The sequence below is a fragment of the Hemitrygon akajei genome, unplaced genomic scaffold, assembly GCF_048418815.1.
Source record: "Hemitrygon akajei unplaced genomic scaffold, sHemAka1.3 Scf000074, whole genome shotgun sequence".
NCBI classification, from domain to species: domain Eukaryota; kingdom Metazoa; phylum Chordata; class Chondrichthyes; order Myliobatiformes; family Dasyatidae; genus Hemitrygon; species Hemitrygon akajei.
In genome coordinates, this window is record NW_027331960.1 from 1,669,945 (window position 1) to 1,691,979 (window position 22,035).

The 22,035-nt window shown below is 43.9% G+C and overlaps 1 protein-coding gene, 1 long non-coding RNA gene and 1 pseudogene across 2 annotated transcripts in view; 2 read left to right on the top strand and 1 right to left on the bottom strand.

Annotated features, from left to right (window-relative positions):
* Nucleotides 1-192, bottom strand: part of LOC140722301 (uncharacterized) — a 1,042,646-nt gene extending 1,042,454 nt beyond the window's left edge. Inside the window, exon 1 of the long non-coding RNA XR_012097576.1 lies at nt 150-192. This is a non-coding gene — a long non-coding RNA (uncharacterized lncRNA). The remainder of the gene's footprint in view (nt 1-149) is intronic.
* LOC140722293 (uncharacterized) overlaps nt 1-22,035 on the top strand; it is a 236,665-nt pseudogene that overhangs the window by 187,893 nt on the left and 26,737 nt on the right.
* Nucleotides 8,585-19,678, top strand: LOC140722294 (uncharacterized). Its single transcript, XM_073037081.1, has 2 exons — nt 8,585-8,648; nt 17,112-19,678. The coding sequence occupies exon 2, from the start codon at nt 17,524-17,526 to the stop codon at nt 18,832-18,834; it is 1,311 nt and encodes a 436-aa protein (XP_072893182.1). The 5' UTR covers nt 8,585-8,648; nt 17,112-17,523; the 3' UTR covers nt 18,835-19,678.

Here is a 22,035-nt window from a genome sequence, read left to right on the forward strand (position 1 = left end):
CTGGTTTGGATCGTTTAATGCAGATTCAGTGAAGCCGACACATTTCTGACGAGCCCAGATAACTGGGTACTATATGAGAAATTGACACTCGGTTCGGAGCTGATGGCCAACATCGGATCTCCCCGCTCGGGATCGCTCTCAGTACTCACCGATGGGAAAGTGATATCTTCGGCCCGCAGACAGTGAACCCGACCCCCGGCTCCCCACCCAGGAGGCGGAAACTCTTTGCCGATCCCGGAGCTGATGCACTTCAGCGCTGTGAAAGCGAGCACACCGCCCGCCTGTAGACTGTGAGCATGCGCGAAGTAATTGTTGCATCATCAGGAAGGCGGGGCCTCGGACACACGCCAAGATCCTGCCCATCTGCGGTTAAATGGGAGGGGCAAATGATATCAAGTGACCTGTGGGGTGTCCCTCCCCCCAGACAAAGATCCAGCTTCCCATCACTCTGTAAAGAAGCAAACTTGCCATTCACATCGCCTCTCACCCTAAATGTGTTAGACATTTCAACCCGCAGGAAAATTATATCGTCTGTTCACTGTATCTACTCCTCTCATAATCTTATAAATGTCCATCCAGTCTCACCCCAGTCTGCGCCGCTCTGGAGAAAACAACACAAGTTTGTCCAACCTCTCGTTATAGCTCATGCCCTCTAATCCAGGCTATATCCTGGTAAACCTCTTCCACACCCTCTCCAAAGCCCCGACATCCTTCCGAGAATGGGGGCGCCCAGATCTGTCAGAAACACTCCAGATGTGGCCGAACTAGTTTTATAAATCGGTGTTACGAACTGTAACATTTGAGAAACGAACCAGCAGCAATATTCACACTGGAGTCTGGTTTTGATGTTAAACCATTTCTTTATTAGTATCTACTTACAGTAACTTAACGAAATAAAGGAAAGGTAACAGTGTTATGTGTATACATGTGTAAATATAACTCCCAAATTATCGAGCCTGAGGGAACAAAGCTTAGAGTCTTGAGATGGTAAAGTAGGAAAGTTCAGTAATCCCCGGAATAAATGATAGGAGAGAGATATTTGTAATCCAGGGTGAAACGTAGAAAAAAAGGCCGTTACTTCGAAATAACCGTCGACGAAGTTCTTATTCGTTGAATCTGTCCATATACGAGTTATCAGCGAAAGTGACCTGTCACAGGAATACCGTCTACCCGGGATTACCACACAACATAGCCAGGCAAGGGTTAACAGAAGATATTCCACAATCCATTCCTGTGGATTATACGAAGTGACAGCCACACACATTCGTTGTTGTTCCGTGTACCGATGATCAACCCACTCTTGTGGGCATAGGAGCGTTCCAAGCCTCAGCTCCGACAAACTGAAGCTATCAGCTTTTCCAGTCACACACACACACACACACACACACACACACACACACACACACTCTCTCTCTCTCTCTCTCTCTCTCTCTCTCTCTCTCTCTCTCTCTCTCTCTCTCTCACTCTCTCTCTCTCTCCCCTCCCCCCTCCCTCCCACCCCCCCCCCCCCGGCCGACTATCTGCAGATCGCTCTCTCTCTTTTATGGTTAATCCGCAGTTAGCGCTGTCAGCCTGTGACTGACGTCATAGTCCCGCCTCCTCACACCGGCGCTCTTAAAGAAACAGACACAGTACGACCGCAAACTCCTAACGACCGCAACACAACTTCCCGACTTTTGAACTCACTGCTTCAACTAATAAAGACAACCATGCCATTTGCCTTCTTAACCACCCGATCAATCTGTGCAGTCTCTTTCAGGGAGCGATGAACTTGGAGTCTGAGATCCCTCTGATCATCAACACTGTTCAGGGTTTTGCATTTAACAGTGTACTGTCTCATACATTCGAACTACCGAGCTGCCGAGATGATCATCACTGATCAAATCTCACTGAGATTTCTCAGATCCTGTTGAATTTATTGCCAATTGCACAAGTACGGGAAGGTACAGGTACAGAGAAACGCTGACTTGTGGCAGCATCACAGGCAAGTACATTCGGATAACACACGGAACACAGATTATACGATTCTCTGTCAGTAACAATCCATTATCTATAAACATGTCATTAACCGTATTTTATATACAGTACGTTCTGTCATGATCAATATTTAAATGTGCAATAACAGACTTGAAAATATTGAATTTGGTCACTGTTTCTATTCCTCCTGTAATCCACAACCAGCTCCTTTGTTTTTGACACAATGACGGAGAGGTTGTTTTCTTGACACCACTGTGTCGGGGTGATGACTTCTTCTCTGTCGGCTGATCGTTATTATTTGAGATTAGTCCAGTCAGTGTAGTGTCGTCAGCAAATTTGCATATTGGAGCTGTGGGTGGCGACACAAGTCATGAGACGAAAGGAGGGGGCCAAGGAGACAACCCTGTGGGGTATGTGCGCTGAGAGTCAGAGAGACAGAGGTGAGGGAGCTCACTCTTACCACCTGCCGGCGATCTGACAGGAAGTCTAGGATCCAGCTACACAAGGCAGGGTGAAGGCCGAGGTCTCTGAGCTTCTTGTCGATACTTCACGCCTTCGTATGGCTACTGCTCTGCCCATGACTGCAAGGAACTGCAGAGAGCTTTGGAGAGCAGAAAACATCAGAGAAACAAGCCTCCCCTCCATGGACTCTTCCTACACTTCCCCTGCCTCGGAAAAGCAGGCCATGTACTCAAACATCCTCACAACCTGGACATTCTTGCTGCAAAACCCGCTCCCCATCGGGGAAGAGATACAAAAGCCTTAAAGCGCGTACCACCCGGCTCAAGGTCGGATTCCTGTCTGTGGTTATAAGCCAAATGAATGGTCTTTAGTCCGATAAAATGTACTCGACCTCACAATGTAACTCGACGTGACCCTGCACCATATGTCTATCTACACTGCACTTTCTCTGCAGCCATAATGCTTTGTTACAGTTATTGTTTTGTCGTATATCAGCTCAATGTACTGTCGTAATGTATTGATCTGTGTGGCTGGTACGTCAGGCAAGATTTTCACTGTCGCTCAGTACGTGATAAGAATAAACAATATCCCCATTTTAATTGTGTGGAAATATTAGACAGACTGAGCTTCTGCTTTGGAACCTCAAAAGAAAACTTAACTGAACTGTTGTCATTTCTGAGGAATGCAAATAATTAGAAAAGGCTTCAATCTCGCATTACAATCTGAGGTAACTGGGATCAGGTGACCGGTGGTGGGTCTCCCATATCAATATCAGAATCAGGTTTAATAGCACCGGCATATGTCATGAAATCTGTTGTCTCTGCAGCAACAGGAGAACCTAATTCATATCAATAGATTTTAACAGCTATGAATTACAAAAAATATTCACGTTAAGTCGTTAAATGGTATAAGTAGTGCAAAAATAAAAATAAATATGTAATAAACCTTTAATTGTGTGGAAATTCTGGAGCAAAGCTTAAGTAAACTGTGCACATTTATGAGGAGCTCAGAAAAATAGAAAAGGCTGTATTCTCATATGAATAGTTCATATAACCAGAACTATTGGCTGCACTTTGACAGGGCGAAACAGTGGAATAGACAATAAGACCATAAAATATTGGAGCAGTAGTTGGCCATTCGGCCCAACAATTCTGCTCCGCCATTCAATCATGGGCTGATCCAATTCTTCCAGTCAACCCCACTCCCCTGCCATCACCCCATAACCTTTGATGCGCTGGCTAATCAATAACCTATTTATCTCTACCTTAAATACACACAATGACTTGGCTCCACAGCCACTCGTGACAACAAATTCCACACATTTACCACACACTGATTTAAGTAATTTATCCGTATCTCTGTTCTAAATGGACGTCCTTTAATTCAGCAGTCATGCCCTCTTGTCCTAGAATCCCCTACCATGGGAAACTAACTTTGCCATATCTAATCTGTTCAGACCTTTTATCATTGAGAATATTTCTATGAGATCCCCATTATTCTCCTGAAGTCCAGGGAATACAGCCCAACGGAATCATTCCCGTGAATCTCCTCTGAACCCTCTCTAATGTCAGTACGATGATGTGGCATCCGTCGGTCTCGAGAGACCATGGATCTGCGCCTGGAGAGTTTTGATTCAGCTGCTGATGGTGGTGCAGCGTCTGTTGTGGCTGTACAGGCCCACACGGGAGTGACAGTCTCGGTTGCAGCGATTGCATTTGAAGACGCTCTCCTCCAATGTTGCCGTGTTGTTGTCTTTTCGGCGAGCGCGCTTTTCCTCGGCGGCAAGCCTCAGTTTCTCTCCTCCGCGCTCCAGCCCTCTGTGTAGTTCTCGTCTCCAGCGTGAGCGATCGTTCGCGACGTCTCCCCATCTCTTGACGTCCAGGTCCGTATAATGTCAGTATATCATTTCTAAAATTAGGATCCCAAAACTGCACCCAATAGTCTGAGTGATATCACGAGTGCCTTAAAGAGACTCACCATCGCATCCCTGCTCTTATATTCTATACCTCTAGAAATGAATGCCAGCATTGCATTTGCGTTCTTCACCACCGACTCAACCTGGAAGTTAACCGTTAGGGTATCTTGCAGAAGGACTTCCAAGTCCACTTGTATCTCTGCGTTTAGAATTCTCTCCCCATCTAAACAATTGTCCGCCCGTTTATTTCTTCCACCAATTTAGTACACTTTACAACTTAGTATTTCATTTGCCACTTCTTTGCCCATTCCCCTAAACTATCTAAGTATCTCTGCAGGCTCTCTGTTTCCTCAACACTACCCGCTCCTCCACCTATCTTGGTATCATCGGAAAATTTAGCCACAAATCCATTAATGCCGTAGTCCAAATCATTGACATACATCGTAAATTTCTTAATTCGACCTACAGCGACCTTCAAATCCTACGTCATCTAATTTCAATGATTTAATATTAATTTTTGTACACAGGGCCACACCACTTCCTGTGCCCACTAACCTATCTTTCTGATACACCTTGTATCCTTGGACGTTCAGTTCCCAATGCCAGCCATTCTTTAGCCAAGTTTCACAAATGGCCACAGCGTCAAATTTGCCAGTCCTGAATTTCAAGACAGTCCATTTTATTCCTTATACTGCGTGCATTCAAATACAACACTCTCAGTCCAGCATTTGTTGCTTTCTGTTTTAATTGCCCCACGACTCTATTGCCCTGTAACTCATTCCAGTGGCTTTGATTAAGCTTTATCTCCTGCCTGTTCTTTCTAAAATCTCTGTTGCACGCCATCATTGATTTATTTCTGTTTTCCCCTTCCTCAGCCCAATCACTCCGGTTCCCATCTCTCTGTCAAATTCGTTTAAACCCTCACTAACAGCTTTATTAAATCTGCCCGCCAGGATATTGGACCGCTTTGTGTTCAGGTGTAACCCGTCCATTTTGTACCGGTCGGACCCAATGATCCAGGAATCTGAAGCCCTGCCCCCTACACAAGTCTCTCAGCCACACATTAATACATCCGAACATGCTATTCTTTCGTCGCTAGCACGTGGCGCAGGCAGCAATCCTGAGATTACTACCCCAGAGGCCCACAGGGGTCTGAGTTGGCAACGTTTTTGTTTACGTTCTATGTCAATGCATCGGATGAAAGTATTGATGGGCCTGTGGGAAAATTTACGAATGAAGTCGAATATTGAAAGGACTGGATAGAGAGGTCGTGGAGGGCTATAGTATCTGGTTATCACGATGCCATAAATTCAAATTCAAACTTTTAACAGTGTAGAAATGTCAGAAGATCTATGTGTGGGAATCACAAACACAACAGAACGATATCTCCGCTGTATCTGTCAGTTCACCAGCGCTTGAATGCCACCGATCCTTGAATATGGAGGCGGAGATGCTGGAGAAGACAGCGCCCCCTCGCTACCAGGAGAGCCCGATCACGTGTCCATGTCCGTGATCTGATTGGATACATTGCCATGACTTGATAGCAGTGTGATGTCATTCACTGACGAAGGGTCTCGGCCCGAACGTTGACTGCTCGTTCCAACGGAAGCTGCCCGACCTGCTGAGTTCATGCAGCTTGTTTGTACGTGTTGATGTCATTCACTGGCTCTCATTTTGGAAGGGATTCAGTCGGCCATCGCAGATACACCAACAGCTTCGCACTGGGAAGCGGCCGTTCACCTGCTCCCTGAGTGCGAAGAGACTTATTCAGTTAACCCACCTTGTGATGCTCCGGTGAGTTCACAATAAATAGAGGCCACATTTCTGTCCGGAGTGAGCAAAAGTTTTACTCAATCTTCCCAGCTGCGGCAACACCAGCAACTTCACATCAGGGAAGAATTTCAAATCAGCTCCGTGTTAAATATTTAACCATCACGGTGACTGAAGGCAGCTGCAGGTTCATGCGGGACTGTTACTGTCAGAATCTGCAGTTCAGGACCGAACCCTGGTCGCTGAGCATTGGAGGAGTCTGTTCTGCTGATGTTAGCCTTAAACTTGACTGGTGTTTAATACTGTGGATCTGTGAAAGATAAATCAGTTCTGTATTCACCTCCCTGTCTCAGGTATTTACGGTCTCTACCACACTCACAATGTACGCTAGAAAGGCCACTCGGCCCATCTTGCCCCTGCCCATGTTTCTGTTCCATATCAGTACATCAAAATCTATCCCTGCCATTCCCCTTTCACTCTCCCTGAGATGACAGGTTTCAACTAGTCACCACACAGTGGGATAGGAGATTCCCGTGAAATTTCATAGAATCATAGAAGTCTACAGCATATTACAGATGCGTTGGCCCACAATGCTGTGCCGACCATGTAAATTACTCTGGAAACTGTCTAGAATTTCCCTACCGCATAGACAGCTATTTTCCTAAGTTCCATTTACCTCTCTAAAAGTCTCTTAAAATACCCTATTGTATCCGCCTCTACCACCGGCGCTGGCGGTGCATTCCACACATGCACCACTCTTTGTTTAAAAAAACTTAGCTCTGACATCTCCTCTGTAGGTACTTCCAAGCAGCTTAAACCTATTCCCCCTCGTGTTAGCCGATTCAGCCCTGGGGAAAAGCCTCTGACTATCCACACGACCAATGCCTCTCATCATCTTATACACCTGCATGAATTTCCTGCATGATTTTCTCCGGGCTGAATAAGTCGATGAGCTCACTGTGGTTGTGACGTTCTTCAGGGCTCCGGACAAAGTTGGTTAAACTCCTTCTTCCCTGCTCTTTTCAACGTTTTGGGTCATTTTCACCAATTTTAAAGGACTGTGCCTCCGACAGCTGGGTTGTTGCAATTGTTACGTACCAGCAGCAACAGATCTCTAATGGAGTCTGGTTTCGATGTTAAATCCATTATCTTTATCAGTATCTGCTCCAAATATAAAAGATTAAACGAAATAAACAGAAGTTAACAGTGTTATCGTATTCATGTGTATGTACAGCTTCCAAACTATCAAGCTTGGGAAACAATGCTTAAAATCCTAAAATGGTAAAGTAGAAAAGTTCAGTAATCCACGGAATAAGTGAGTGAGAGGAGAGATTTGTAAATCCACACGAACATGTAGAGAGAAGGCAATTACATTCCACGCTGGGTAAACGAAATAACAGTCGCCGAAGATCTTATCCGTTGATTCGTTCCGAAATTCACTTCGAAATATCACCAGGTGACAGTGACGGGAATATCGTCTTCAAGTGGTTACCATAGAACACCCCGATTCCAGGTAAGGGCCAACAAAAGTGATACCACAGGATACTCCAGCAAATTCACACCAATGGATTATACGAAGTGACAGTCACACATATCCGTTGTGCACGGCGTGCCGATGATCAACCCGATTTTCTGGGCATGGAAGAGTTCCAACCCATAGCAGTGACAAGCTGAAGTTCCAACAGCTTCTCCCTCTCCTTCTCCCTCTAAGTCTGCCGCAGCTTGTGTCTGACGTCACAGTCCCGCCTCACTCAGGCACTTAAAGGGACACTCACAGTAAACGAACCTCCGGTCTCGCAACACAATGCACCTCTAAAGTCTGATAGTAGACTCGTCAGTGAATCTTCCATGGTGCAGAGTCAGAAACCAAAGAGTTACCAGCCTGAGTCAGGGCTTTGGGGCTCCAGAGAGAGAGATGGGGCCTGGAGTTCACGAGAAGGAGGAGGAATCAAACCAGCAGGCTATGGCTACAAAACAAAGATCGGAATCATTTGGAAACAGGTTGCCCGAAAAAAAAGGTGGTTAATTTCTGCAAAATACTAGTGGAAATTAACTGATCAGGCAGTAAATGTGGAGAGGAATAAATAGACAACGTTTAGGCCGAGCCCCTTCAGCTCGATTGTGTCCTCAGCTAATTAGTTGCTGCCTGAATTGCAGTTCCTCCTGCATTTTGTTTGTGTGCGTCTCTGTATTTCCAACAAATACAGAATCTCCTGTGTTTCAGATCTCTATTTTACTCTGGCATGAGATTCACGTTGATATTGAGTATATTGTATATGGGAGCCGCTTTCTGAGTTTAAACAGCTGCAGATTTTTCTATACACACGAAAAAAAATGAGGTACAGACATTGAACCAGTGCTTGCAGAAATGTTTAATGGCACCGTGACTACCCATATGGACCTGCGTTAAAGTTTTTGGCCGACACTGAAGCACCGATGAAATGCGCAGGCGTCAGGGTTGTGACGTCACCGAGAATGACGCATGCGCACAGTACTAAGAAGGCCTTGAAATATCGATGTGCAGGTGAGAACAATTCTCTGTCTCTTTACCTTAAACTCCGATTTCCGGGCAAATCCTGTGACCCGCAATCCCAGGACAGTCCTGCTCTCTTCCCTTCTCTCTCAGCTCCCGATCCATTCACGGGCCCCAGGGAGCTTCCGGCTGATCAGGGAATGGGAACCGATGGATCTCTCAGACAGAGCTGAGCTCCAGCTTGGGAACTCGGAGAAAGGGAACAAAATCTTTTAGATCACCAGTTGAGAAAATCACCTTTGTTCTGCCTCTATTCACAAACAAGAAAAAAATCTGCAGATGCTGGAAATGCAAGCAACGCACATACAATGCCGGCGGAATTCAGCATTAGTACTCTTTTTCATAGGTGCTGCCTGGCCTGCTGAGTTCCTCCTGCATTTTGTGTGAGTTGCTTGTTCTAACTTTTCTACCAGTGAGAACATGTTTTGTCTCATTCTCTCTGTGTACATAATGATATCAAACACCTTTGCCCGGGGCAACAAATAGCTTTCACATCACATATGTCGTGGGCAAAGTACTGGAGAGTTTAACATCGGTAGCTGAGCAAAGGGCGCTGAGTAGGCTATGGTCAATTATGGAAAACTCTGAACATCCTCTACATAGCACCATCCAGAGACAGAGAAGCAGTTTCAGCGACAGGTTACTATCGATGCAATGCTCCTCAGACAGGATGAAGAGGTCAATACTTCCCAATGCCATTAGGCTTTACAATTCAACCGCCAGGACTTAAGAACTTTTTAAAAGCTATTACTAATGCTTTTTGAGATAGTGATTTAGATGCATATCATATTTTTTTACTGAGTTAAGTATTGTATGTTATTAGTTTTGTTACAACAAGTGTATGGGACATTGGAAAAAAAGTTGAATTTCCCCATGGGGATGAATAAAGTATCTATCTATCTATCTATCTATCTATCTATCTATCTATCTATCTATCTATCTATCTATCTATCTATCTATCTATCTATCTATCTATCTATCTATCTATCTATCTATCTATCTATCTATCTATGTGCCAGACTCCAATGAGACAGACTACTGTCCTTCCCTTTATATTCATTGGCATTACCATCACTGAGTTCACCACTGTCAGTCATTTGGGGGAGAGTTCAGGGGTAATATTTATGTAGAATATAGAAACTGGTGTTACCTGTGTATATTGTGGTGATGCAAAAGTTGCTGGAGAATTTACAAGTGGGAAAAAGTGGAGTGATACTTGGAAATGTGACTTTTTGAAGTGTAATTTAGCAAGCAAACCACATATGGACAAAGTGCAAAAGCTCTGGTGAGAAAATCCTTCATTACCCGTTACAGGCCTGTTACACAGGTTGTGTGAGAGTGCAGGTGAAGTTGATCAGACCCCGAGGAGATCAAAGTTCTTTTCAACAGTGATTTGCTAGCTGTTAAAATGAATAACTCTCTATATAAAATTCACTGTGCACATGTTGTCACTGGCTAAAAATGCACAGTACAAGATTTATGTGCACACTGGTTATTACAAATTAGAGGGGATATTGGAGGGGAGGTGGGGAGACCTCCAGTGTCCCTGATGCCCTCACCTACAAGATGTGCATCCAGCTGCAGCTTGTAACCCTGCACTTCAAAGAGTTGGAACTTGAAATGGATGAATTCTGGATCATCCAGGAGTTGGAGCAGGTGATAGTTATGACATGAAGAAAGGTGAGTTACACCCAAGGTGCAGGACACAGGAAACTGGGTGAGAGTCAGGAAGGGGAATGAGGTTAAATAGCCATTGCAGAGTACTCTTGTGACCATTCCCCACAACAACAGGTGAACCACTTTAGAAACCATTGGGGGGAGTTGCCTGGCAGTGGAAAGTCAAAGGGGTGATAGGGGATTGGTTAGGTAGGAGAATAGACCAGGAAAGGGTGTAATATTCTAGCAGTAAGGCTTGCTAGAGCTAGTGTGGAGGGTGATGTAAATTGTAAGGGGAATAGGAGCCAGAATGACAGAACAGGTAGTAGAGAGATTGTATTGAATTGACTTTATTATGTGCATCCTTCATATACATGAGGAGTGGAAACCTTTACGTTACATCTCCATCTAAATGTGCAATGTGTAGTTTATAGTAATTAATAATAAATAGTTTGTACATAGGACAGTCAATACAACATGGAAGTGCAATTGTATCAGCCTGAATGAATCAGTCTGATGGCCTGGTGGAAGATGATGTCCCGGAGCCTGTGGGTCCTTTTGCTGTGGTACTGTTTCCTGGATGAGAACAGCAGGAACAGTTGGTGTATGTGGTGAATTAGGTCCCCAAAATCCTTTGGGCCCCTTTTACACACCTGTCTTTGTAAATGTCCTGAATCATGGGAAGTTCACATCTGCAGATATGCTGGGCTGTCCGCACCACTCTCTGTAGGTTCCTGCGATTAAGCGAAGTACAGTTCCCATACCAGGCTGTGATGCAGCTGGTCAGGATGCTTTCAATTCTGTCCCTGTAGAAAGTTCTTAGGATTTGGGGTCCCATCCCAAATTTCTTCACCTGTCTGAAGTGAAAGAGGTGCTGTTTTGCTTTTCTCACAACATAGCCAGTATGTGCAGACAAAGTGAAATCTTGGTGATGTTTATACCAAAGAACTTAAAGCTGTTCACCCTCTCAACCCCAGATCCATTGATGTCAATGGGGGTTTGCCAGTCTCCATACCTCCTGTCGTCCACAATCAGCTCCTTTGTTTTTGTGCCAGTCAGGGAGAGTTTGTTTTCTTGACACCAGTCAGATGTTGTTCAGACCTCAGATAGAGTCAGCAATCAAATGGTTGAGCATGGTGCGATGAATGTGCTGAGCTGTGTATATCACAATGCAAGAAGCATCGTAGGAAAGCCAGATGAGCTCAGGACAGGGAATTATGATATTGTAGCCATTACTGGGACTTGGTTGCACCCAACAGTCTGAGGGGTTTAGAGGAACAAATTTGTAGAGAGATCGCAGACCATGCCAAGAAACAAAGGTTGATGCAGTAAGTGAATTTAACTTCCCATATATTGACCAGGACACCCATACTGTAAAAGACTAGATGCGGCAGAGTTTGTCAAATGTGCCCTTAATCAGTACGTAGAATTCCCGATGTAGAAGTGTGCAATAAGCTGTTAGGAAATGATCCACGGCTGGTGACAGCAATTAGTGATCATAATGCCATGAGATTCAAAGTAACTATGGAGAAAGGGAGGTGTGGACCACGGGTTGAGATTCTAAATTGGAGAAAGGTCAATTTTGATGGTATCAGAAAGGATCTGTCAAGTGTGGTTTTGGACAGGCTGTTTTCTGGCAAAGGAGTACTTGTAAGTGGGAGGCCTTCAGAAGTGAAATTTTGAGGGTGTACAGTTTGTACATGCCTGTCAAAATAAAAGTTGAAAGGTACCTGGTGCAGGGAACCTGGGTTTTCAAGAGAGATTGAAGCCCCTGATATTTTGTTCCTTTAAATGCCTCAGACATTGCCTTGGTTTTCTGTGCTACCAAGACTCATTAATGACTACAATATCGTGACTCCACGCCCTGAGCTCATCTGACGTTTTTTGACTTGTCTTCTGCTGGTTTCTAAAAGCTTCCCAATAGTTTTTGCTCTTTTGTTTGCCCTCTCTTTGGCTTTTATGTCGGCTTTGGCTTCTCATTTCAGCCACGGTTGTGTCCTCCTGCTTCCACTTCTTTGGGATGTATCGATCACTCAGCTCCCGAATTGCTCCCAGAAACTCCAGCCATTGCAGCTCCGTTGTCCCTCCTACCTTTTCCCTTCCAAACAAGTTTGGCCAACTTCTCTGCCATAGAAACATGGAGAAGTTCAGTACAGAAACAGGCTACTTGGCCCATCTAGTCAATGCTGAAAAAACATTTAAGCTGTCCAATACAACTACCTGCTCCAGGACCATCACCCTCCATACCCCTACAATCCAGGTACCTATCAAACTTCTCTTAATTGTGAAACTGAGCTCATGTTCACCACTTGTGCTGGCATCTCATTCCACACTCTCACGACCATTTCAGTAAAGAGCCTTTTCCAAATGTTTCTGTTAAATTTTCACCTTCCCCACTTACCCATGACCTCTGGTTGTCTTCCCACCCAACCTCAGTGGAAAAAACTGTTTGCATTTACCCGATCCATACCCTCATAATTTTCTATACTTCTAACAAATCCTCAAAGCAATTTTTAATTTCCTTGTTTATATTTAGAGCCTTTCTTAGGTGTATAAAATGATGAGGGTTATTGAACGTGTGGATAGCCAGAGGTTTTTTCTCAGGGTTGAAATGGCTAACATGAGGGGGCATAGTTTCAAGGTGCTTCGAAATAGCTACCGTGGGGATGTCAGCGGTAAGTTTTTTTTACACAGAGAGTGGTGGGTGCGTGCAATCCACTGCCGGCAGCAGTGGTCGAGGCAGATACAATAGGGTCTTTTAACAGCCTCTTAGATAGGTACATAGAGCTTAGGAAATAGAGGGCTATGCGCTAGGGAAATTCTGGGCAGTTACATGGTTGGCACAACATTTTACGCTGAATAACCTGGAATATGCTGTGGACTTCTATGTTTGAAATTTGAACAGCAATGTAACTTCTCTTCTTTAAACTGTACATGTCTAGGATTTTAATGCCACTTTTCCACACTCCCATAGACCCTTTGTCCATCTCCTGAGTAAATAGAGATGAAAAATTATTTAAGATCTCCGCCATCTGTTTAGGTTCCACACGTGGATTGCACTCTCTCTCGGAGGCTGCTTCGAGGGTCTCTCTCTCCTGAAGCAAATACAGTTCTTTTTATATCATGCAGTCACGTACACAGATACATGTGGGTTCACCCCCCTTAGTTTCTCTACAGATGAGTAATGTTAACTTTATCAGTCATAAATTGTTTGTATAACAGTTTTATTTGCTACTATGTCTGGATGCAGACAGACACAGGCCCACCTCCCAAAGTCTGCTGCCCTTGTAAATAGTCACTCCCTCTTGTGTCAATATGCTTCTCACACCAAGGCTGCTGTCACCTGCTCAGCTTATGGGAAAGCATTTGTGCATTTCTACTCACTTTCTCAAGCTCATGCTGCTATGACCTTTAAAAAAAATAGCCAGGGTCCTAAGCAGCCTACGAGATGCTAACTTCTTGATATTACAGTGATATCTTAATTCCAGGTGTTGATCCACGCCCTTAACACATCCACCTTGTCCTACACTGTTACTTGATTTGAAATATACAGGGTTCAGCATATTCACAGCACCATGCTCAACTTTTTCATTCCTGACTTTGTCTGAGGACTGAAAACAACTATCTGCACAACCCCTCCACTATCTGTTCTGTTATTCAGGCTCCCATTCCCCCTGCAACTTTAGATTAACCCCCTCCCCTTACCCCCACCTGCCACCATGCAGGTCTATCAGCCCTTTGGCTTTCCTCTCCCAGATCTATAAAAAGGGAGGTGCATACCAGGTACAGGTAAATAGGAAGACATGGGGTACAGGAAATTCAAGTGAACACTTATGAAAGAAATAAAAGAAGGCATGAGGTTGCTCCAGCAGACAAGGTGGAGGAGAATCCTCAGAGACTCTGAAGATATATTGAGAACAAAAAGATTGCAAGCGAAAAAAAAATCATCTGAAAGATCAGAATATGAGGAGACAAAATAGATGGGGGAGATATTTTTCTGCTTCCATATTTACACAGAAGATGGACACAGTATATAGAAGTGAGGCAAAGCAGCATCAACTCCATGGACCCTGTACAGATTACAGAGGTGGAGGTGTTTGCTGCCTTAAGGGAAATTACCATGGATAAGTCCCCAGGGCCTGACAAATTGTTCCCTTGGACCCTGTGGAAGACAAGTGCAGAAATTGTCAGGGCTCAAGCACAGATATTTAAATCACCGTTAGTGACAGGTGAGGCACTGGAGGATTGGAGGACCGCCAGTGTTGTTCCGCTGTTCAAGAAAGGCTCTAAAAATAAACTAGGAAATTATACATTGGTGAGCCTGATATCACTAGTGGGAAAGTTATTGGAAAGTGTGTGCAGGAGGCAGATATTTCATTTTAAAATCTTTTTTTAATAAATTATTATTGATGATTAACAAAAAAGATACATTAAGTCAATATGTCATTATGTACAATAAAAATTAAATTAGCAAATAACTGATTAACAAAGCTAAGCAATATATCAGTAATAATAAGAAAAAATAAAGTTTTAAGAATATTTTTTGAAAGAAAAAGAAACAAAAAACCCCCTGCTAACTAAAAAAACCCGAAAGTAAAAAACAAAAAAAAAGCATTAGGAGCAGAACCCTGGAGCTATACATCATACACGCTTGCATAAAAAAAACATCAAACCACCAACTCAAATCCATTTAAAGAAAAATCAGAAGGAAACCATATTAATTAACTCAAATCAGATGATAGAGGTGGGCAAATGAACTCCACCTTTTCTCAAAATCAAATCGAGAATCAAAAGTTCGACTTCTGATTTTAGCCAAACTAAGACAGCATCACCTGAGAAAACCATTGTATCAAAGTAGGAGCAGAAGCATCTTTCCATTTCAACAAAATAGCCCTTCTGGCCAATAATGTAACAAATGCAATTACATGTTGGTTTGATGGCGAAATACCATGAATATATTGAGGGATTATGCCAAATAAAAAAGGTTGTAAATTAATTTTTAAAACTTTAGAAATTGTAGAGAAAATAGACTTCCAAAAATGTTTCAGTACAGAACATGACCAAAACATATAGGAGCTGGTGGATCAATGTGGACTGATTCAGGATAGGCAGCATGGCTTTCAGCATGGTAGGTCATGTCTAAACCATATATTCTCTCGAGGAAGTTATCAGGAAAGTCGATGAAGGCAAGTCAGTGGATGTTGTCTACATGGACTTTAACAAGGCACTTGACGAAGTCTCATATGGGATGTTGGTCAAGAAGGTTCAGTCACTCAGCATTCAAGATGAGATAGTAAATTGGACGAGTAAATTGGGAGAAGCCAGAGTGTGGTGGCAGATGGTTGCCTCTCTGACCGGAGGCCTGTGACTAGTGGTTGCCACAAGGATCACTGCTGGATCTGTTGTTGTTTGTCATCTATATCAGTAATCTGAATGTTAACATGGTTAGCTGGATCAGCAACTTTGTGGATGAAACCAAGATTGTGGTGTAGTGAACAGCAAGGAAGACTATCATAGCTTGCAGTGTGATCTGGACCCGCTGAAAAAATGGGTTATGAAATGCAAAATGGAATTTAATGGAGACAAGTTGCATTTTGGAAGGACCTAGGTCTTACACAGTGAATGGGAGGGCACTGAGGAACACTGTAGAAGAAAGGGATCTGGGAATACAGATTCACTGGGAATTCACTGCAAGTGGTGTCACAGTTTGATAGGGACGGAAAGAAAGATTTCGTCACATTGGCCTTCATAAACCAAAGTACTGAGTACAGGAGATGGATGTATTGTTGACTTTGTACAAGACATTGGTGAGGCCTAATTTGGAGTATTGTGTGCAGTTTCGGTCACCTACCTACATGAAAGATGTAAAAGAGGTTGAAAGAGTTCAGAGAAAATTTACAAGGATGTTGCCAGGTCTGGAGCACTTGGATTATAAGGGAAGATTGTACAGGTCAGGACTTTATTCCTTGGAACATACAAGACTGAGGGGAGATTTGATTGTGATAGAGGGGCATAGCTAGGGTAAATGCAAGCTGGCTTTTGCCACTGAGATGGGGTGGGACTACAACCAGCGACCATGGGTTAAGGGTGAAAGGTGAAACGTTAAGGGAAACATGAGGGGAAACTTCTTCACACAGACAGTCATCTGGGTGTGGAATGAGCAGCCAACACAAGTGGTGCAATTTCAGCATTTAAGATGTTTGTATAGGTACCTAAATGATAAGGGTATGGGAGTGTGCAGTTGAAGTAGTTCAGCACTAACTAGATGGCCCAAAGGGCCTGTTTCTGTGTTGTAATTTTCTATTACTGTAACAAGAACCTGAAATAATACAAAAATTCATTCTAATTCCTTTTAACAGCTGTGAAGACCAACCATTCATCTCAGCAAGAATTTTTTTTTATATGGCGTTAAAACTGTGGCACGTTAAGTTAAGGAAAATCCCAGTTGCACATCAAGAAAGACTATTTGCATGAGACTGTTTCAGTTACTGTGGGGCCAGGCACCCATGCTGCTCAGCAGGAACAGGGAATAATACCAATGGATAGAGTCAAACTGAGCCAAGGTACAAATTGGAGATGGCAGAAATGCCCCATTCCTATAGAGACACAAGAGCATGAGGAAATTGATGGTGATTCCAGATACCAGCACTGTGCCCAGTCAGGAGATGATTTCTCTGTCCAACTTGGGTTGAACCTCACTGTAACAGTGTGATACCAGATCAAACCTTGGCAACTCAAGTGATCTCATCTGTAATGTTGTCCTACACCCATTGATGGATTTTGTAAATCTTGTTACAGGTTGAAAATGAGAAGGAATTTATCTCCAAGACTCTCAAACACGGCACGCCAGTTTTGCTGTCTCTGACTAGATACTTAAGAAGTGGAGCAAGAGATTCAATAGACCATCTGTCCAGCTCAGACTATGGGGAGTGACTCACTCGGTCATTTGGCCAACTAGCATGTCCGGCATTTTACGCAGAGGAAAGGCCATTCACCTGCTCAGACAGAGGGAATGGATTGACTCGGTTATCTCAATTGAAGGTACATCAGCAAGTTCACACTGGGCTAGGCCATTCACCTGTTCCGTGTGTGGGAAGGGATTCAGTCAGTCTTCCCACCTGTGGACACACCAGTCAGTTCACAACACACCAGGCAGAGGCTGGTCATCTGCTGAACTTCTGGGAAAGGATTCACTCAGTCATCTGACCTAATGGCTCATCAGCGAGTTCACACTGGGGAAAAGTCATTCACCTGCTCAGATTGTGGGAAGAGATTCACTCATTCATCCACCCTACAGAGTCACCAGCGAGTTCACACTGGGGAGAAGCCGTTCACCTGCTCAGATTGTGGGAAGAGATTCACTCATTCATCCACCCTACAGAGCCACCAGCGAGTTCACACTGGGGAGAAGCCGTTCACTTGCTCAGTCTGTGGGAAGAGATTCACTCAGTCATCTCAACTACAGAGTCATCAGCGAGTTCACACTGGGGAGAAGCCATTCACCTGCTCAGAATGTGGGAAGGGATTCACTCATTCATCCACCCTACAGAGTCATCAGCGAGTTCACACTGGGGAGAAGCCGTTCATCTGCTCAGAATGTGGGAAGGGATTCACTGATTCATCCAGCCTACAGAGACATCAGCGAGTTCACACTGGGGAAAAGCCGTTCACTTGCTCAGAATGTGGGAAGGGATTCATTGATTCATCCAGCCTACAGAGACATCAGCGAGTTCACACTGGGGAGAAGCCATTCACCTGCTCAGAATGTGGGAAGGGATTCACTCAGTTATCCAACCTACTGAGTCATCAGCGAGTTCACACTGGTGTGAGGCCGTTCACCTGCACAATCTGTGGGAAGAGATTCACACAGTCATCCACCCTACTGAGTCACCAGCGAGTTCACACTGGAGAGAGGCCGTTCACCTGCTCAGACTGTGGGAAGAGATTCACTCATTCATCCACCCTACTGAGTCACCAGCGATTTCACACTGGGGAGAGGCCGTTCACCTGTTCAATCTGTGGGGAGAGATTCACTCGGTCATCCGACCTACAGAGTCACCAACGAGTTCACACTGGGGAGAAGCTGTTCACTTGCTCAGTCTGTGGGAAGGGATTCACTCAGTCATCCACACTACAGAGTCACCAGCGTTTTCACACTGGTGAGAGGCCGTTCACCTGCTCAGAATGTGGGAAGAGATTCACTCAATCTTCCACCCTACAGAGACATCAGAGAGTTCATACCGGTGAGAAGCCGTTCAACTGCTCAGAATGTGGGAAACAGTTCACTCTGTCATCCCACCTAGTGGAACACCAGCGAGTTCACACTGGGGAGAGGCCTTTCACCTGCTCAGAATGTGGGAAGAGATTCACTCACTCATCCAACCTACAGACTCATCAGCGAGTTCACACTGGGGAGAAGCCGTTCACCTGCTCAGAATGTGGGAAGAATTTCACTCGCTCTTCCTCCCTACAGAGACATCAGCGAGTTCACACTGGGGAGAAGCCGTTCATCTGTTCATAATTTGGGAAAGGATTCACTCAGTCATCCCAACTACTGGCACACCAGTCAGTTCACAATGGGAAGTGGCCGTTATTATGAATCCCTAGGTTTTGTTTGCTGTGGACTGTCATCTTAAGAGAGAGAGAGACAGAAATTAGGATGGTGAGTCAGTCTGACTTGCAGGTTGTTTAATTCGCTCGCAGCTTGTTTAGTTTTAACTGAGGACACAGACACTCAGACGAAGACGAAGGAGGAAAAGTGGAAGGATTAGAATCGGGGAACTAGTGGCCGAGGGTCACTGATTGGAACTTTTCTATGACCACAAGGGTGGGTAAATTATCAATTCACCATACATCGAGTGTGTGGTTATCACCTCGTTTGTTCCATAGGTGTGGATCGGATTTGGCATATCCTGTGAAGACCACTTATGTGTTAACGCTTGGCTGGGAGTGGTGTGGTAATTCACTTGAAGACGATACCCCTTGTGACAAGTCACTTTCGGTGATAATTCGTATGTGGATTTGGAACGATGAAGCATAAAACCTACATCGACTGTTGTCTCATTTTACCACGGTGGAGCCTGTGGAATTCGACATAATTGCCTTCTCTCGCCATTTACCCTGGATTACAAATATCCCTCTCATCACCTATTCTGTGGTTGAACTGAACTTTCATACTCTAACGCATCAAGACTCGAAGCCTTGTTTCCCCCAAGCTCAATAGTTTGGAAGTTATATTTACACACATATATACACATAACTTCTGATTATCTTGCTTAAGTTACTGTATTATAACTAGATTCTAATAAAGATTGTTTTAACATCAAAAACAGACTTCAGGTGTAGTCTATTGCTGCTGGTTTGTTTCTAAAGGGTTACGATTCATAACAAAATTGGGGCTGTGTCCGGGATATGAACAGATTTGGGGGCATATTGATTGATAATTTATTGATTTCATTGAGGAAATCCCTTTTAATTTATTTGTGTGTGGAATATCAGCAGCAATAAATGTTGATAGATTTCCAGATGTGCCAACCTCTGAGGCATTAGAGGACGCCAGTAGGATTGAGTTGTCGAGTATTGCTAAAAGGTTAAAACTTGCTAAGGTGAAATTGACAATGAAGAGAGCACAGATGAAGAGGATAATAGCAGAACATTATGTATCTGAAGATGTGTTTAACATGGAGGAGTTGGAGGTGTTTCCTGAAAGTAAACCTAGTGAGCTTGAGGTCCAGTACAAGTTAGAAAAATTAAAGATGGAGGCTGCAGAAAGGCAGAGGCAGTTTGAGGCTAGAGAGGCAGAAAAACAGAGAGAAGAGGCAGAAAAACAGAGGGAGGAAACAGAAAGACAGAGGGTGTTAGAGCTGGAAAAGATAGAGAGATTGCAGCAAAGGGGTCTAGTGTTAGACTCTGGTGATGTTTGAGGCCAGTGAGGAAGTTAAATTGGTAGAACAAACATGAGGAAAGTGGTTCGACAGTAGTTCTCCCCATAGATACAGCCTGGTCTGCTGTGTTCCACCAGCATTTTGTGTGTGTTAGTTAAATTGGTACCTCCTGTTTACGAGGCAGAATTTGATGAATACTTTCAGCTGTTTGAGAAGGTTGCTCAGAGTTTAAAGTGGCCAAAAGAGGATTGGCATATTCTCTTACAAAGTGTAATTAAGGGGCAGGCTCAGCAAGCATATTCTGCTTCGACAGTTGATGAAGCAGCTGATTATGACATAGTGAAACAGGCTGTGCTCTAAGCTTACGAGATGGTCCCTGAAGCATACAGGCAAAAGTTTAGAAATTTGAGGAAATCTGGTGAGTCAGACTTATATGGAATTTGCTTATGAGAAGTTTGTGTGTTTTGACCACTGGTGCACATATAAAAATATAAATGATGATTTCAACAGCCTGAAAGAGTTGGTTTTAATTGAACAATTCGAAAGGTGCATCCCTGATGACATAAAGACATATTTAGATGAAAAGGATGCTGCCGCTTTGCAGGAGTCTGCTAGATTAGCAGATGAGTTTTCTTTAACTCATAAGGTTACGTTTACCTTGAATAAGAGCTTCCAAAATCGTAGCAGGGATCACCAGGGTAAACCAAAAATTAATGCTGGGACGAGTGACAAGAGTAAGGATGAAAGGAAGCAGTTGAAGGAGAAATATTCTGGTCTTACTTGTTATTGTAAGAAAGCTGCTCATATGATGGCCAATTGTTCAATTTGAACTTGGATTTGGTCAGAGAGTGAGGCACCTTTGACCTTGGAACAGTGGATTGATGGGGATGTACATGTTAACTTGTTAGACTATGTTTTGAAGTTCAAAAACAAACTACACCAGTCTTGTAGTCTAGCAAGACATCTGAAGAAGAAAAAGAAAAAAGAACCAGTCCCGTATGCCTGTGTTCAGTATGTTGAAGCACCTATAACCCCACAGGGTTCTGAACATTCTGTTGAGACTCAGTTAAGGACTGAGAGGTATGACCGAGTTAAGAAGGGATTTGATTATTTTATGTCTGATGAGTTTGTATTAGTAAAGGAAGGGTCTACGAAGGTACCAGTGAAAATTCTTCAAGGTGCTGAGGCTTCTCAGTCACTTATATGAGACAGCGTTCTAAAGTTTGGTGATGAGACTGACACTGGTGAGGTAAATCTTATTAAATGCTTTGGGGGCGGTGTGGTTTCTGTGCCATTGCACAAGGTACCTTTACAGTCAGGGATGGTTTCCAGACCTGTTAAGATCAGATTGTGCTCCAGTTTACTGGTGGAAGATGTTACTTTGCTGTTAGGGAATGACCTGGCAGATGGTAAAGTTGTTTCTGTAGTGCAGTTGACAACTATGCCAACCACTGACGACCCACAGATGGATTTTAACATTTATCCTTCCTGCACAGTAACTCACAGTATGGCTGAAAGGTCTGCCGAGAGTGATTCTGATACCCATGATAGCCAGATTATGCTGACTTGTCAGGGACTTTTCTGCCTTCAATGTTTCAACAGGATTCATGTAGACAGTCTGATGAGAAAGACTTATCCCTGTCCAGGAAGGAGTTTATAGCAGAACAGAACCGAGACCCTGAGATTGAAGCTTTAAAAGAAACAGCTCTCTCTGATGATGAGATTAAGAAAGTGCCAGTAGGGTATTATCCCAAGGATGGAGTGTTAATGAGGAAGTGGATGCCACCTGCTACACCTGTGACTGAGGAATGGGCAATTGTTCACCAAGTTGCAGTTCC

What these genes read in the sequence shown, in the direction of transcription:
- LOC140722294 (XM_073037081.1), top strand. Translation starts at nt 17,524, where the DNA reads ATGGCTCATCAGCGAGTTCACACTGGGGAAAAGTCATTCACCTGCTCA.